General features: G+C 40.0%; 1 protein-coding gene across 1 annotated transcript in view; it reads left to right on the forward strand.

Moving 5' to 3' along the window:
• The first annotated feature begins 3846 nt into the window (after window positions 1-3846).
• Window positions 3847-16619, forward strand: part of plpp2a (phospholipid phosphatase 2a) — a 32189-nt gene continuing 19416 nt past the window's right edge. Inside the window, exon 1 of the mRNA XM_049596572.1 lies at window positions 3847-4252. Coding sequence (XP_049452529.1) covers window positions 4192-4252 — 61 coding nt within the window. The 5' untranslated portion in view covers window positions 3847-4191. The remainder of the gene's footprint in view (window positions 4253-16619) is intronic.

Raw genomic sequence — 16619 nt, forward strand, 5'->3', positions numbered from 1 at the left:
TTTAAGATGTTTGAAAGGTTCATTTTTGGGGTTGAAATATGGGGTTATGAATTTTCAGTGCAGGAAAAAACCCCAAATCATTTTGTGAAAAGAAAACTTAAACTTTGAAGTGACTAATGTAACACTGGAAACAAAGAGTTGCTAGATTTGAGCCAGTTATATGTGTCTTCTTTCTATCCATCATATCCCTGCTGGCCAGTTTCTCCTGGTGGCAGCTGTTTCTCTTTGTTTATGCAGTTTGTCCCAACACTTCCCCTCGACGTATTACATATTTTGTCTGTTACGCACTCGCAGTTGGACCTTTTCAGAGTTCTGTCGGTTATCTCATGTTGCTTTGAAAACTCACATACCTCAGATTCAGACCTGTTTTATAGTTTAGAGCTGCTGACTGGAATTTAATCTCACAATGAACCACTTCTGTAGCAGTGTTTGCTGTAACTGTGATTACTTCAAGTTCTTCTCAGTTTGTACGATGTGTTAGAGCATTTAAAGCTGTGCATGGGCCATCATTTCAACAATAAAACAGAACATATGCTGTGTGTGGATGTTTGGATTCGTTCTGAATAACTTGTGTTTTCAGTCAAGTACTTTTATGTCCTTTAGCCTGTAAAGTTTACTCAGTATGTTAGTAGCCCTTTTTCACGGCAGCCATTTTGACTTGTAGCACAAATGCTGCTAATAACATTAACAATGGTTCCGCTCTATTCAAGTGTCCTGGTAAGACAGTGTGACAACGCACACAATACAAGGAACCTGATCCTGAAGCAGTTCAATGGAATTCAGCCACTGTTCATTTTGTTATTCACACTTGTGCTTTGCCTGCTGTCACATGTCAACATGTCTTCTCTAAAAAAAGCATTTAAAGGTCCCATATCTGTTTTTCAGGAGTGCTATTTGAGTTTCTGATATCCATAAGAAGATATATTTGCGGTTTTTAAGTACCAGAAACCATCTAAATATAGTTTTCCATCCCCTCTCTGACACTTCTCTCTGGAGCTTTAGCAAGAACAGGACATTTTGAGGCTGTCTCATTAATATTCATAAGCATCTCTTCTGATTGGCTGGCTGTTTCCTGAGTGACACACAGTCAGGCCTACTGTAGATTCATACAACTCATTAATAAATGCAAATTGAGATAGGTGCTCCTGAGGAAATAATGTTTCTATCAAGAAAAAGACAAATAGATGCACTCAAAGTAAAAAATAATAAATAAAAAATTGGTATGGAGTTAAAACTTGGTGGTAAAAACTCCATCAGGGTAAAGAGTTTGATTCCTGTTGGGGAGAATCTGAAGGCGACGTATACTGTATGATTTTGGATTAACTTTTTCCTCAGCTCATGAACACTACGCCTCTTTAGGATTATGAAAAATGAAAATACTCATAGTGAGACAAAATTATAACATAGCCAATAAATCAAACTCAGGACTTTTTTTTATCACACTGTTTTTACTCTCTAATGCCGAGTGCACGCTACACCTGATTCCTCCACCTGACAATCACCAACAAAGCCCAGATTTTTTTCTGATCGTAAAGATCCTCTTTCAAGATTGTCCTGCGGTGTGAGGTTAAGAGGGTTTATTTCATGCCCGTATTCCTCGATTCCTGACCACACATTCCTACCTCACCTGATGAATGATGTGCCTCTGTACATTTGGAGCTGTCACTTTTTTATGCCCATATAATGGAAACTTATTAAAGTTTTCCTTAAATTTAAAGGAAAAGAGAAAGAAAGACAGAACTTAAGTATGATAAAGTTATGACATATTATGTCAAACTCCTGAGTTTTTCAGTGTTTTGATAACGTTCTAAGTCAAAACTGTGGGTCTAAGAATCATACAATGACCAGTGGTGTAACATTTTAAATAAAAATTTAAATCTAAAATTCTGACATAATATCTCTCTCTCTCTCACACACACACACACTCTTTTTTTTTTACCTACCATGAGTGTTTTCATCTTTACCATATAATTGCTAACTTGATTTGTTTTTTCACTCCATAAAGGACAAAAATAAGTCATAGCGGAGGTTCTACACCAGAAATGTTAAGCAATTCATTTTTCCGTATTCTGGTGAATGTTTATGCATGCATGTTTGTCTTTCCTGCATCAGTTTGTCAATAATAAACAATAATAAGAGGCAGATGTTGTTATTGCACTTATTGTATTTAATGCCACCCAGACTGGAAATTAAAATTAGGACAGTCTGAAGTATGGGAGTTTAGGGCTCTGATGGCCCAGGGGAAGAAACTGTGTGTAAGTCTGTTAGTTATGCTTTTAATGCTCCTGGTGACCAGTGAGTGGCCAGGGTGGGAGGGGTCCTTTATGATTTTCCTGGCTCTACAGAGGCACTAGGAACGGGAGATGTCCCCCAAGGAGGGCGGTGAGGTCTTTGTTGACCAGGTCCCTGTTGATGTAAAGTGGGACCGGTTCCACTCTGAAAATCAATGATCATCTCCTTTGTTTTATAGGTGTTGAGTGAGAGGTTTTTCCTGGAGCACCACACTGACAGCACCTCATCCCTGTATGCAGACTCATCTCCTCTGGTCATGATGCCAAACACGGTGTCGTCAGTAAACTTGATGATTGTGTTGCTGGGGTGGTTGGGCATACAGTTATAAGTGTACCAGGCATAGAGGAGTGGGCCCAGCACACAGCCCTGTGGGAAGCCAGTGCTGAGTGTGAGGGTGGAGGAGCAGCGGGGGCAATTTTGACGGTTTGTGGGTGGTCAGTGAGGAAGTCCTTGATCCAGACAAAGATGGATGGATGGATCACAGACTGCTTGGATTTGATTACCCAAATCTAGAGAGCGAAGCAGAGAAAAATAAAGTTGCCTCCACTGATGAATGGCATGCCCCTTTAGATACAGAGCTATTTTAAGCCTAAAATTTTGACCTAACTCTCTCTGTTTTCTTTTTTCATTTCTACATACTGTGAGTGTTTTTACCGTTACCATATAATTCCTAACTTGAGCTGTTTTTTTTACTTTTCTAGGCAGAAAAAGGCCTCCATATAAAGGCCAAAAAAAATCATAGTGGAGGTTTTACGCCACTAACTTTTAAGCAATTTAGTTTTCTGCATTCTGGTAAATGTCTTTACATAAATTTTGGCGTTTTTGCACCAATTTGTCAAAATTATCCAACTCTAGAAAGGGAAGCAGAGAAAGAAAAAGTGGAGAAAGTGTTTTGTTTTGTTTTTTACCTCCCCGATAAATGGCATGCATCTTCAGTCACTTTTTATGCTCACATAATAGAAGCTCCAAAAATTAAAAATGTTTTTTAAAAAAGAAAGAAAGAAAATACTTGAGTAAGATAACATATTATGTCAAACTCCTGAGTTTCATACCTTTCTAAGTCAAACCAAAGGTTTATCGTTTTAAATAAAAATTTGAGATTTTGAGTCTAAAATTTTCTAAAACTGCCTCTGTCTTGTTTTTTTTAACATGTTATTGTTATTATTGTTTATCTATTTATTTATCTTTTTTATTTAATTTCATCTGATCTTTTATGTATATATGTATATATATGTATATATTTTTTTCATTTATTTATATTTTTTTACATAGCATGAGTGCTTCCAACCTTTACCTTACCTTAATGCCTAACCTGACCTGCTTTTTTTTTTTTTTTTTTTTTAAACTTTTCTAGGCAGAGAGAAGTTTCCATATAAATGACAAAAATGTGACAGTGGGGGTCCTCTGCCAGGAAATTTTACGCAATTTAATTTTTTTTTTATTCTGGTGAATGTTTATACATCTTGCACAGGTTAACCACGTGCTTCTTATCACAGCTTGGAATTGATTACCCAAAGCACAGAAAGAGGGAGCTGAGAGAAAGTGGGGATTTTTCCTCCAGTCCAAGGAGAGGATTTCGGGAAACCAAATCCTATGTGAGCCTGTTCTTTCAGTGCGCTGTGTGTGTGTATGTGTGTGCGGATAGACGCGCCCCCTGTGCGTAAAAAGGGCAGGACAGACAGTACGCAGCTCCACGCAACGCTGCTCACCTGAAACAGCGCGCAGACAGGCGGACAGGCAGGCAGGTACACAGAGGAGCGGAGCCGGAAGAGCAAGCAGGTCAACTTGTCCTCATAGTTTCCTTCTCTGTAGTAACTCCTGGGATCACACCTCAGCCCGCTGCTGCTTTTAAAAAAAAGCGCGATTTATTTATGAAAGAGAATCAGCACCGGAGGAAACATGACAGAGCAAGGAAAGAAGCTGATCCTGGTCGTGGTGGATATTCTTTGTGTCTTTGTTGGTGAGTGACTAACCTTGTTCTTTCCTCTTCCTCAGAACATGGCTGAAAAATCTGATTAGTTTCAGGCTGTGGGGCTCATCTGGTGTGCGTTAATGTGTGATTTTTGGTGGGGCTGAATATGAAATAAGACTCTAAAATGATATTAAAAAAACCCAGCTTTGACGCATGGGATTGCCCAACACACACACACACACACACACACACACACACACACACACACGCACAAACACACACACACACGATTATAAATCTATTACAGATAATCCACTTGTTGCCTCATATGCTTTCTTCCAGATTACAAAAAGTTACTGACTCCTGTTATAAAAGGCAAATTGCACAATACTATTGTGTTGCACAAAGTTGCAGTGATTGTGCACTCAGCAGTACGATTACACTCTGCAAGTCATCATGTGTCTGTATCTTGTTCAAACAGGCCAGTCTCTCCCAGCAGTGAGTAAGAATGCTGCTGTTTGTCTCTGGCTGTCACTGACTTCTTCTCTGAAATCATTTGGGGCTGAGATAGGACACCTCCTGTCTTACCTCACTATCTGGCTCTCACAGTTCTGGTTTCCAGAGGCAATGATGTACCCACAATCTGAATTTGTTGTTGGGAAGTAGCCACAAAACGCACTTCGGCTGTGTGTGTGTGTGTGTGTGCGCGCATCTCTGGCTGTCTCTTTTGTTTCTTTCGATGAATAATTTCCAAGCTCTGCGATGCATTCATGCCTTCTCTGCATATTTTTCTTCCTGCTGCACCCCGTGGCCCCTCTCTTCTTTAAACATGGAGTTGGGAGGAAGAGCATAGATCATTGTCAATGAATCTCTCTGTGTGAGACAGCTAAAATCCTGTTTTGGAAACTGGACACCAGGTGTGTGTGCGCTTGTGTGGGTGTGCTGAGAGGGGTCTCTTTATCTGTGTGTGTGTGTGTGTGTGTGTGTGTGAGAGACACTACTGTACAGAACAGCTTGTCGCGACTTGCCCTGGACTCCGGGGACGACACAAAGACCATTAACAGAATTGACATCTTCCAGCTGTTTGTGTCACATCTTTTCACAACTTTTCAAACCAAGAGGTTGAGAGAAAGAAGGAAGGGAGGGTGTCAGGGATGTTCGTGTCCCACTGGGACGTTTATTTTCTGTAATGGTTTTTAGTGAAATATGGGGTTAAACTAGAAGTCGCCTGCAGTGGAGTCGCTGTGAGGGCAGAAAGACACACTGAAGGTTGTGTGTGTGTGTGTGGGTGTGCATCAGGTTATGGACCCATCTGGTGACTGACAGGGAGGAATGATAATGACCATCCTGCTGTTTAAACCCCTCTAAGCTCAAAGTGTTTGTTCATGAGTGTGCGCACCTCATGACGAGTCCACTGTCGTCGCCCTGTGTGTCCATTTTGAGATGAAAAAAGAAGTTTTAAGCTTTAAGGTTGAACTCAGTGAAAGAATTAATTGGCTTTGCTGGGGCAAAAGCTGGCAGTAAGTTGACCAGGATATAATGCTTAAAATGAAGTGACTGTTCAACATTACTGTTGTGAAATCAGAGATGTGATGATTAACGTTTCGTCAGCTGAAGATTTCTCGGTCGACTCTTTCTCTGGCTGACTAAGTTCCAAGTTTATGCATTTATCACCTTGTGATCTAGGTGCATCAGGGGTGTGAAAGTGAACCGTAAGATATTAGTCAGTCATAGGGGGAAGTTAGTGCAAATCCTCTCAGGGCATATGGGAAAGAAAAGAAAAATACATGGGTGAAAGAAAGGTTAACATGTCCCCTGAGAAACTTTTGCGTTCTCCTGAGAAATATTTTAAGTCTCCATGCGCACCACCTGCAGCAGCACAACGTGCGAAGAGCTTGGTGAAGGTGAATACAGCCGAGATCAGCTGGTGTGGGGATTGTTCATAGCTCTGAAACCACTGTGCCAACTTTAAACATGATAACAAGCTCAGAAAATGGAAAGCTTCACCTCAAGAAAAGTTTGGATGGTTCAGAGCGTCACAAAGTCAGATGTAGTGTGACAGTACAGTGTGTTTAACATTGCATGCAGTGTGTCTTTTTTAATTCATATGCACCAACCAGGAGTGTTACTCTCAATTTTGTTGTATCCTGCACAATACAATGACAATGAAGGCTTTGTAATTCTAAATATTTATTAATTCTGTTGTATATCACCTCGTACTAGGGGCGTAAATCACAAGTTTCATCACAATACAATATTATATCGATTCTTTGTACAATGATGCCACGATACAATTTCAGTTCGATGTGAAAAATATGAAACAATATTATCTGCCCATTTAACACAGTCAGTTACAGAAGAAGTTGCCACCTCTTTTTTTAACTTTTGGCCTTGAAAGATAAAAACAACACATAAATATTCTTTTTATTTGAACCCAACTTTCTCTAAAACTTCTCCCAACAGCAATAAAACACAGATTAATAACAGGATCATTTAACTAAAGTATCAAATTTAATATAACTAGTCCATACCCATTGGTAGCTTTGTCACCTTCTACCTATGCTGATCCTCAATGCCTATGTGCAGCTTCACGTAGATTGACCACGTCAGTGAGTAGAAAAACGTGGGACAGACAGAATGACTGACTGACAGAATGACACACTGACAGTTTCCGTGATTATGTACAGCATACCATACCATGACTTAGTCATACCAAAAATTAGAAAAAAAAACCAACATTGGGCCACAGGGGGAGCCACAGCGATCGGTCACATTTTAGCCATTTTTAAGCATTTTTCTGTTGTTATAGCGCCACCCAGTTGCCAATTAGAGTTAAATTTCTCCAGTCACCTTGAGGCGTCCTGTTCTACATATCTACCAAGTTTAGTAAAAATCCATATGGCGGTTAGGCCTAGATAAGAAATTATCTCTCTAGCGCCCCCATTTTGTTTGATGGGGTCAGTAATGGAGGGGTCCCCTCAGATTATGTGTGGTCATATGCCTACAAAGTTGCGTGGTGATCGGTGAAACCCTTGAGATGTTACACACCTTTATGTGATGAGCCACGCCCTCCACAATATTCATTGCCTTATAGAAGCTCAGTTTTAGTAAGTTTTCCAACTTTTGCCAAGAGGGAACTTTAGATATTGGCCCCTAGATTATGTTCACCCAGTTTCATGCAGGTCGGTCAAACTTCCTAGGAAGAGATCGATTTGAAGTGTTTGTCAAAAAATTCAAAATGGCGTAAAATCTATAGAACTGGAAGTTATGGGTTCCTGAGGCAAATTTGTTCCACATGAGGAGAGGCATCTCTGTGCAAAGTTTCATGTCTCTACAACATACGGGGCATGAGATATGCCCATTCAAAGTTTGCAATTTCAATCGGTTGCCATAGCGCCCCCCTTTGGCCAATTGATGTAATATTGCTTCATTCACATCCTCCCATGACCCTCTACCACTGTGCCAAATTTCACATGGATTGACCAAGTCAGTGAGGAGAAAAACGTGGAACAGACACACAGACAGGCAGACAGAGTTTCGTCATTATATAGTAAGATATTGAACAGTCACGTTGTATAATGTGATATCATCAGCAGCAACTGGACCTGGACCTGCACTTGTACAGATCCTTTTTAGTCTTCTGACCACTCAAAGCGCTTTTAACACTACAAGTCACCCATTCACACACATACACTGGTAACATGCAAGGTGTCACCTGCTACTCAGTTAATAACACACTCACACACAGCTGGAACAGGAATGCTTGAGCTCTGGGTCCTCTAGTCCGGGGAGTGAACCAGACTGGAGGAGCCGGACCTCAAGTACTCAGCTCAAGATTGAACCCCTGATCTTCCAATTGGTGGACTGCCTGCTCCATCTTCTGAGCCACAGCAGCCCAACTGAGCTGTGTAAGCGCAGTGCAAAGCAGCAGCGATGAGCTAGCAAGTGCACACGTGGACCATCTTACCACAACAAACCACAGAGAAGCTCAGATTACAACACACACAGAGGGAGCGTGACTTCTCTCTTTGCTCAGGATGCCTTACTCCACTGTATCTTTACATAGCAAATAGTGGTTTGCTGCTATATTAATGTTTTAATGAAACACTAAAGATGATTTGTAATGTGGATGTGACCAAATTCGACTAAACATGCAACATTTTTTATTTCATGAACATCTATTTTCAGGCAACAGTGTCAAATATTTGATGATTTCTGCCTCTCAGATGTTGGAATTTTCTGCTTTTCCTTGTCTGAGACTGTCTCAAGCTGTAGAAAACTGCAGTGGACATTTTTCACATTTTTCTGCTGATTTACAGACCATAGCGAAAATAATCTGCAGATTAATCAATAATGAAAATAATCATTAGCTGCAGGACAAGAACAACTAGTAGAGTAATTCAAGGTTTGCTTTTCTGGAAATGTTGTAAGCAGATAAGCAACAAATGTCAGAAAATAGTGAAAATCTCTGTCCAAAGTCCAAGACCAAAGTGAACTTGATGCTTGATACTTTATCATATTGCCACGCAGCATATTTGTTGGTAATTGTTTTGGTACGGCGTGCTCAGTTCCAGTGCAATCAAAGAGATGAAAGAAAAAATACAAGCAACAGACACCATAAACACACACAAAACCCCAAAGATATCCAGTTTACTGTCATTTAAACAAGAAAAAGCAACAAATCTTTTTAATCTGAGAGGCTGCAGTCACGTAATATTTGACAGTTTTCCTTGGAAAACAAATATTAATTGATAAGTTGATGATAAAAGACCTGGAAAATACTCTTTAGAAAACAAATTTATCCATATTACATAAACTGAATGAATCTTTTGTCACCGTATCGACATGTTATTTATTTTCTCAGCTCTGGTGTCATTTTTATCACAAGCTGTTCCTGCCTCGCCTGCGTGTGTTTTCATAACCAGGTGTGTGATAACGGACCAATCTCGCTGTACAAACTAACACTTCATCATTTTTTAATTTCCTTCTGTTAATAACTGCATCTTTATTTTTCTACTCATCTGTTGCTTTTTGTTTGTTTTCATGTTGAGAGTGTGGAGGGTAAACTGTCATCAGGTTTGATCCCAGCTCATTTAAAAAAAAAAGGTGTGTGTGTGTGTGTGTGTGTGTGTGTGTGTGTGTGTGTGTGTACACGTGTGTGCGTGTGTGTGAGAGATATGGCAGGAATGTGCTGAGTGTCTAGTTTGTATCTGATTCTGTGATTCTGCTCAGTGTTTTATTTCTCCCTCTTCCCCTCCGCAGTCAAACCTCCATCCTGCCATTATTTGTTATCACTGTACACAATAGATACAACAGGAGTCTCAAGTGTAGACACACACACACACACACACACACACGACTGCACACCCACATTTCACGTTGAAACAGGCAGATGCCACCCAGCAGAACGTCTGTCGTTACACTGTTATGAAATACGGGCTACAGTTTCATTTCACAGTCAAATGATCAAGATTGTAAAAAAATATACTTTCATGAGAACAGGCTGCTCCGTTCACTCTCCTCCAGTCTCCTTCTTTTCTTAAATGTTTCCTACATGTGGGCTATCTGTAGGGCTGCCCCCGAATAAGCATGTTCCTTGTCGACTAATAGTCGTCATTTCCGGCCAGTAGTCGACTAGTCGCAGCATGTTTACGATATTATTAATTTAATTATTAAATGATTGTGCAAATTTGCAGGAAAGCCCAATCAGTCTTCTTTCAGCATTGGCAGTATAAAAACAATCAGGGAGTGCAGCAAAATGCCACCTACCTACTTTTGTTTATACAGAATGCACCTTTTTCAGAGCAATGGGGGGCGTGAGCAAGTAACAAAACGTGTAGCTCAGTGTGTGACGTAAACAGTGACGTGGAAGGGAAGCCTCAGCTGGTCAGTCCTTCGGTGATTCTCTCATAAGTCGGCCCGTTCTTCACCGTCCCCGTCATCTGTCGGTTAATGGCCTCTTCATTTGCAAGGGCAAGAAGGGCGTGCAGTTCCTTGTCTCCTCAGTTGCTCATCTTTACAGTGTCTGTCAGGTTTGTGTTTCCCTCTTGCTACTAGCTGCTCGTTGATTCCTGCTATCAGCTGTTTCCTGTTTATCCACCGCCAGTGGGTCGCACGTGCGGCGTCTTCAACAGCTCCTCCTGCTGTGGAACGCCACCTCGGTCTTTTTAAACTAAAAGGGTTCTGCCAATATGTCTACCCTACGAGGCGGAAAGAACAGTATCAGTAACATTGTTAACACTGTGCTACATTACAGAGAAATACAAAACCATACTAATGAACCTTCATTAATATAGGCCTATATTTTATCTACAAGTGCACGTCACACACTGAGCGAGCCGCCTGTTAATGACGCTGTGGGCTAATGGACATGTAGCTACTTCCATGTTTCAGATGATGCGTCATGCTTGTAGTCGACCAATGAAGATGAGTTTACATATCACCTTGGGTTCGTCCTTCACCTTCTCAAAATGATCCCACACTTTGGATTTCCTGCCCGACATGTTATTAACTAGCCTGTGGAATAACCGCAGGTACCAGCCCTGGAAATTAGAGGCTATTATCAATTTTTCTGTGTTTATCAGACTTAATATTTACGGAAGAAGGGAAAGATATCTGTTGGCTGTGATTGGTTTGTGACGTAACATGGTCCAGTCATATAGGTTTTGATTTATTTTGACAATTATTATTTTTGACCATTGTTCTGGTCAAAAAACGTTTGGTCGACTATTAGGGAGCAGCCCTGCTTTAGAAATCGTCAAGCTAACTGTTCCCCCCCATATGGAAAGCTAACTTTGTCTTAACAGTGGTTTCATGTTTAGCTCACAGAGATGAGAGTGGTATTGTTTAGAAAGCATTTAAGTATTTTTCAAAATGTCAAACCATTGAACTTTGACACCGTTTAAATTCTGTATGTCTCCGTTTTATTGATGTTTGTACATTTCGAGACAATAAAGAGCTGTTGTCCTTCCGGCTGCCTGTCTACAAGACTGAGTCCAGCTGCTGCTGCTGCACTCAAGGTCACAGGATCACAGTTTCACAATCACTGTTCACCTTTAATTATGACTCTGGTAACTCCTTTTTGTTTTGCAGTCAAACTCATCTAGCAGGAAAAAATGATTCACATAATGTCTTTACAAATATATTAAGTCACAGGCTGCGTGTCAGGAGCCAAACTCCTGTTAGCTGTAGTCAGGAATACAGGAGGTGCATGTCAGTAACTTCCTAAAACTTAAAAGCACGTAAGTCAGATGATGAGCTTGGACAACTCACTTCCACATATACATACAGAACTCAGAGTTAACTGTAGAGTTTTATTCTTAGAATCTGCAGTCTAACACATGGAGCATTTACTGTCTCTGCTTTAAAGCTTTATCAGCATCTGTCTAAGCATTAGAGAAATAATGTATTTTTCACCTAATATAGATTTTTAGCAATTTTATTTTCTGCATTATAAAACGACCAAACGTGGATAAAAACACAGCAACGTGATTTTTTTTTTTTTTTCCAAAATGTTGCCATGAATTCAGGCATTGTAGGCTGCAACAATGCCAAAAAAAGTTAGTGCAATCCAGATGAAGGGGTTGTTTCAGTTAATCAACTGTTTAGCTTCTTAATTAATGGATTCATTTTTTAGTTTATATGTAGCCAGCAAATTGCAAAATGCCCATTACAAGTTTCCAGAGACCAAGCAGACATCTTAAAATGTTTTCAAAACAAAATCCAAAAATATGTCAGTTTACTATCATCAAAGACAAAAAACAGCTAGATCCAGAGACTTTATGCTGTTTTTGCATTTTAAAAATGACTTACATGATTAATCAAGGTTCCAGGGTCAGTTTATTGTCATTGAAACATGTTAAAAACATGAATTTCATCACCCAGGTGCAGCAGCGTACAGAATAAATAACATCTTCACATAGATTCTATGATAAATGATTAGATTAACTAAAAGCCTGTGATAAATAGAGCACATAGTTAAAACCAAGCAAAAGTACAGAGGACAGATTTTAAGTCGTTATCAAACCAGTTATCCAAAAAGTTGCAGCTCAGTTTCCTTTCGATCATCTTATGGATTTATGGATTAATCACATCAGCTCTGGATCTATAGAATGACTTGACAATGATCAGTGACGACTCTTAATACATGTCTTTGTTTAGGTGAGAGTCAGCAGTGAGGAAATGAAAGTGTTTGTTGCTTGTGGAGTCATGAACACAGCCACACTCGTACAAGTCGACACAAGCTTCAGGATTCGACTGACACGTCTGCGGAGTTTTGTAACCGATCTGTTTGGACGCAGAGGCGACGCAACGAGTGACTGAAAACAGCTGTTGTTGTTTGTCTCTGCTGAATGTTAGTTATGTGCCATTTTAACATTTTGCTGACATGTTTGAGATGCTCCTCTAACTGTTTTATTGTCTCGCACACACACACTTGTGTACAGACACACACACAGTATCCCCTCTGCCAAATGTGTGTCAAAGTCAAGTGGGAAGTGTTGACTTCTGCTCCCCGACGTTCCTGTGTGAAAATGAAAGAGAGATGCTGCATGTGTGTATTTTTGTGGGCTAAGCTTCTTGTAGAATACGGCACTCTGGAGTTAAATTTATTGCATGCATGGTTTCAGAAGCTCTTTTCAGTACTGTGGTAGTTTCATGTGAGAGAGGAAGACGTATTTCTGTTTTCTTTAAATAAAGGTCAAAGTCAGATTTTTGACTGTTGGCACACTTCAGTGCGATGTGAGCTTCTGCAGGATGTATTGTTTGAACTGTGGACTGCTTGAGCATAATGCCAACTAGAAAATCTCCAGAGAGAACATACCTCCGCCAAAGACGACCACACAATCCTTTTAAGTACATTAATAGTGTAAAGTGTTTAGAAATGTAGAACCTGCATTAACCACTAAGTGAAAGATAATCATCGGACCTGCGTGCCTGCGTGCACAGTACTTTAATAAGAAACAGGAAATTTTGGAACATGACTCACAATGTTGGGAAAGCTGTTTTTAAAAATAAAAAGACAAGGATCCTGGACACACACCAACAAATTCACTGGAATCTAGTTACTAACACGTTTGACATAACATTTCCTGTTCTTGGCAAGACGGTTCAGTCGAGCTGGAGTACAATCCAACACAACCAATAGAAGTTAGTATTAGCGTTTAAAGGAACACCTCACCCACAAAGTGATCATTCATTTATCAGTGACTCACCCCGTGTTATGTTGAATACATGAGGAAAACTTTGTTTTTCTCACATGCCTCCACAGTGAACGGATAATCAAACAACAGAGAAAATTCCTGATGAATTGAAGTCATTAGGGTCCACGTTTAAAAACAGCAAAATTGTATCAAAACATCCTTTTACAAACTCTCACACAACTTGTGCAGTATAATCCAGATCTCACTGATCCAGTCGTATGCTCACTACTTCACAAAAACATACATTTTCCCTAACATCTTTTAATTTAAAACACTAATGCCTATGAAAAGTGCGCCTGTGTTGTATTTATAGCTTGTTTCTGGTTCCCCCAAATACTTGAGAATCGCTTACTACATGTTTCCATGGATTTCATTTTAATGACAAAGAATGACGTATACGAACAAACTTACAAACATACAAGATCCACAGACAAAAAAAACACAAACAAAACAAAACCAACAAAAGCCTGTTCAATTCACAAAATGGAAAATGACTAAGAATTACAAAACACAGTCACTCACAGCCAGTGACATAAGGAAGTTTTGACGGGCCCTAGTGCACGCTATCGTGTATGTTTTGTCTTGACATTATATAACATCAACATACATATTACCCAGCAATCATCACTGCAAATTTGACAAAAATATCAAAGACAGTAAAATTAATCATTTAACTGAATAGTTTTTATAGTATATTTATAGAGGCATATATTTTGTTTTCGAGAGTTACTGACTAGTGACTAGTGACACAGATGGTTTTGCCTTTTTGAGGGCATCCATAGCAAATGGCATCATTGTCTTTTTTTTTCCAAGGTGGCAATCTCAATCACTTGCAAGTGCCTGCTCTCTCTATGGGCCCCTCCACCTCAGCAGCCCCAGTGCAATCACACTGCCTGCACTGTCTATATTTACACCCCTGCTCACAGCAGCGAATCAGCTAATAGATTGTAAATTAGGCTGCGCAATTATTGGGCCCCAAGTGCTCTCAAAAGATTCTGGAGAGACCGTATGACAGTGTGCTATCTTAGCTAACAGGCTGCGAACTGGCTAACAGGCTATTTTCTTTAATTCAGTTGCCTGTGTTGATCATCAAGTGAGTTTGTATGATTAAAAAGAACTTGTTTATCTAGTTTCAACACACTGTGAATTTGAGTGATGTTACTCTGCTAAAATATGGTTATACGTTACATACAGTCAGATCGTCATTATGATTCGTTCAGCCGTTCATATATATTTTCAATTGAATATTTCACAGAACATGCCGTGCACCTGGCAGGTCCTGTTTTTGTCCCAGTAATGTTCCAAGGGCCAAACTACTGGATGGCGAAAAACGGACAAAATTTGCCTCTCCCCCATGGCTACAGGTAGTTTCTGTTCATCCGTGAAGAAATGCACCTCTTTGCGTTGGACACTAGAGGCATCATCCGTATATTTACGGACCTACAAACACCCGTCACATTTGTAAGTGGAAACAAGGCGTCAGGGTCTTCTGTACAGTATGTGGAGTTCTAGAGAAGCTTCAGAACAACCAAACATTAATAAAGTTCAATCTGAATATCATGAATTTTACAACACCAAGAAAAATCTGGCCAAAAAGAGACGATCTTAGGACAAACCCAAAAGGTGTGACCTGGAGTACCTTTTGCAAAGTTACATCTGTCACGGACTTGAAATACATCAGGATGCAATTTGTCAACCTTTTCTTTGGAATTAATTACAAGTTTGATATAACAAACTTTGAGTAAAAGCAGCATATTGTAGGTGTACCCATGTGCATAGCTAAGGAATAACAAAAAAGTCATGGGAAAGGCCAAGACAGAAGACATGAGATACAGAAAAAAAAGAAAACAACTTGAGTAGACAAAAGACGGGTCAGAAGGGGTGAAAGAAGTTACGCTCAGCTTTTTCATACAAAACAGGATTCCCAGTGCAAAGCATGATTATGCCAAGAGAAAAGCTTTTTTTATGATCCAGTGTTGTGTAGGACTTTCCCAGGAAAAATCCCCGGCTCTACAGGAAATGATGCGCCTTCTTCCCATCAACAGTTTTTTCTTTTAGTAGAAGATTATCCCCCCAAAAATGGAGAACAATGACGGCTATTATTGACAGAACTAAAACAAAATCCCAGAAACTGGGAGGTGCAGGGATAAGATCCCACAGCAATGAGCACCAAAGATAAAGCCAAAATAAACAGAAAAAGGAGTTAAATATTGGTTTTCGGAGCACCTTGGTGTGATGTGGAACACCAGTTGCGAATCTGCGTTAGCTAACAAACTGCAGACGCACAAATCTCACAGTCGCCTGCTCAGATTTGACCTCAAACAAACCCCAACACAGTTACCTGTTTCCTATCAACGTCTCAGTCATTGAGATGAAGACTCATCTTGAGGCCTGAATAACAGGAACACTTCCCTCTTCCCGCTGGATCAGAGGTCAAGGGGAAGTTGTACTTGTGTCTGATCCCAAATTCCATCATGTTTATTTTCTCAAAGTGGAATGGGGGGTGCGCTTCTGCCAGAGATTGTGAAAGCGTAAAACAATACTTTCCCTTCTTCCTTTTTTATCTCTCCTGTGGACGTTTTGTTTCTGAAGACAGAAACTCAGCAGAAACTGTGTGTGTGCACGTGTGTGTGAGAGAGAGTGTGTGTGCTTCTTTTGAAAGAGATGTTTGAACTCTTTTGTACATTGTTTGCAGCTGTAAAAGTTCATAGTGGGAAAAACTCAACAGCTACATGTAAAATGTCAGATAAGGATGATACGAGCTGTTAAAGTTCTGTACTGTTTTAAAAGTAACAAAACCACAGAATAAAAACACCCCTTAACCACAGATGTCTTCCTGTCAAAGTGAACCTCTAGTACAACAGGTATTCGGGGTGAAATGTGCTGAAGAGTGGAAATATAGATGGTGCAGAAGATGAGTTTAGTTTTCCTTTTCGGTAGAAATCTCTCAGGTAGAATTTTCTGATAAGTTAAAGAAGGTAAGAACAGATCTGAGGAGGAAAGGAAGGGAGGAAGGAAAGGTAGAAGGAAGCAGGCAATTATAGAGGAAATCATTAGGAAAGGTAGAGAGTTAAGTGAAATCTCCAGTTTGCAAAGCAACAAGTAAGTGGCCTAAGTTGCACATGTTAGTGGAACGCTTAAGTATAAGCAGCATTTTTCTCCATCTCTGAATCGCTTTGCTGACACATTTTATTGCATTTCAGTTAGGAACACTT

Source organism: Epinephelus fuscoguttatus, linkage group LG14 (genome assembly GCF_011397635.1).
Source record: "Epinephelus fuscoguttatus linkage group LG14, E.fuscoguttatus.final_Chr_v1".
Taxonomy (NCBI): domain Eukaryota; kingdom Metazoa; phylum Chordata; class Actinopteri; order Perciformes; family Serranidae; genus Epinephelus; species Epinephelus fuscoguttatus.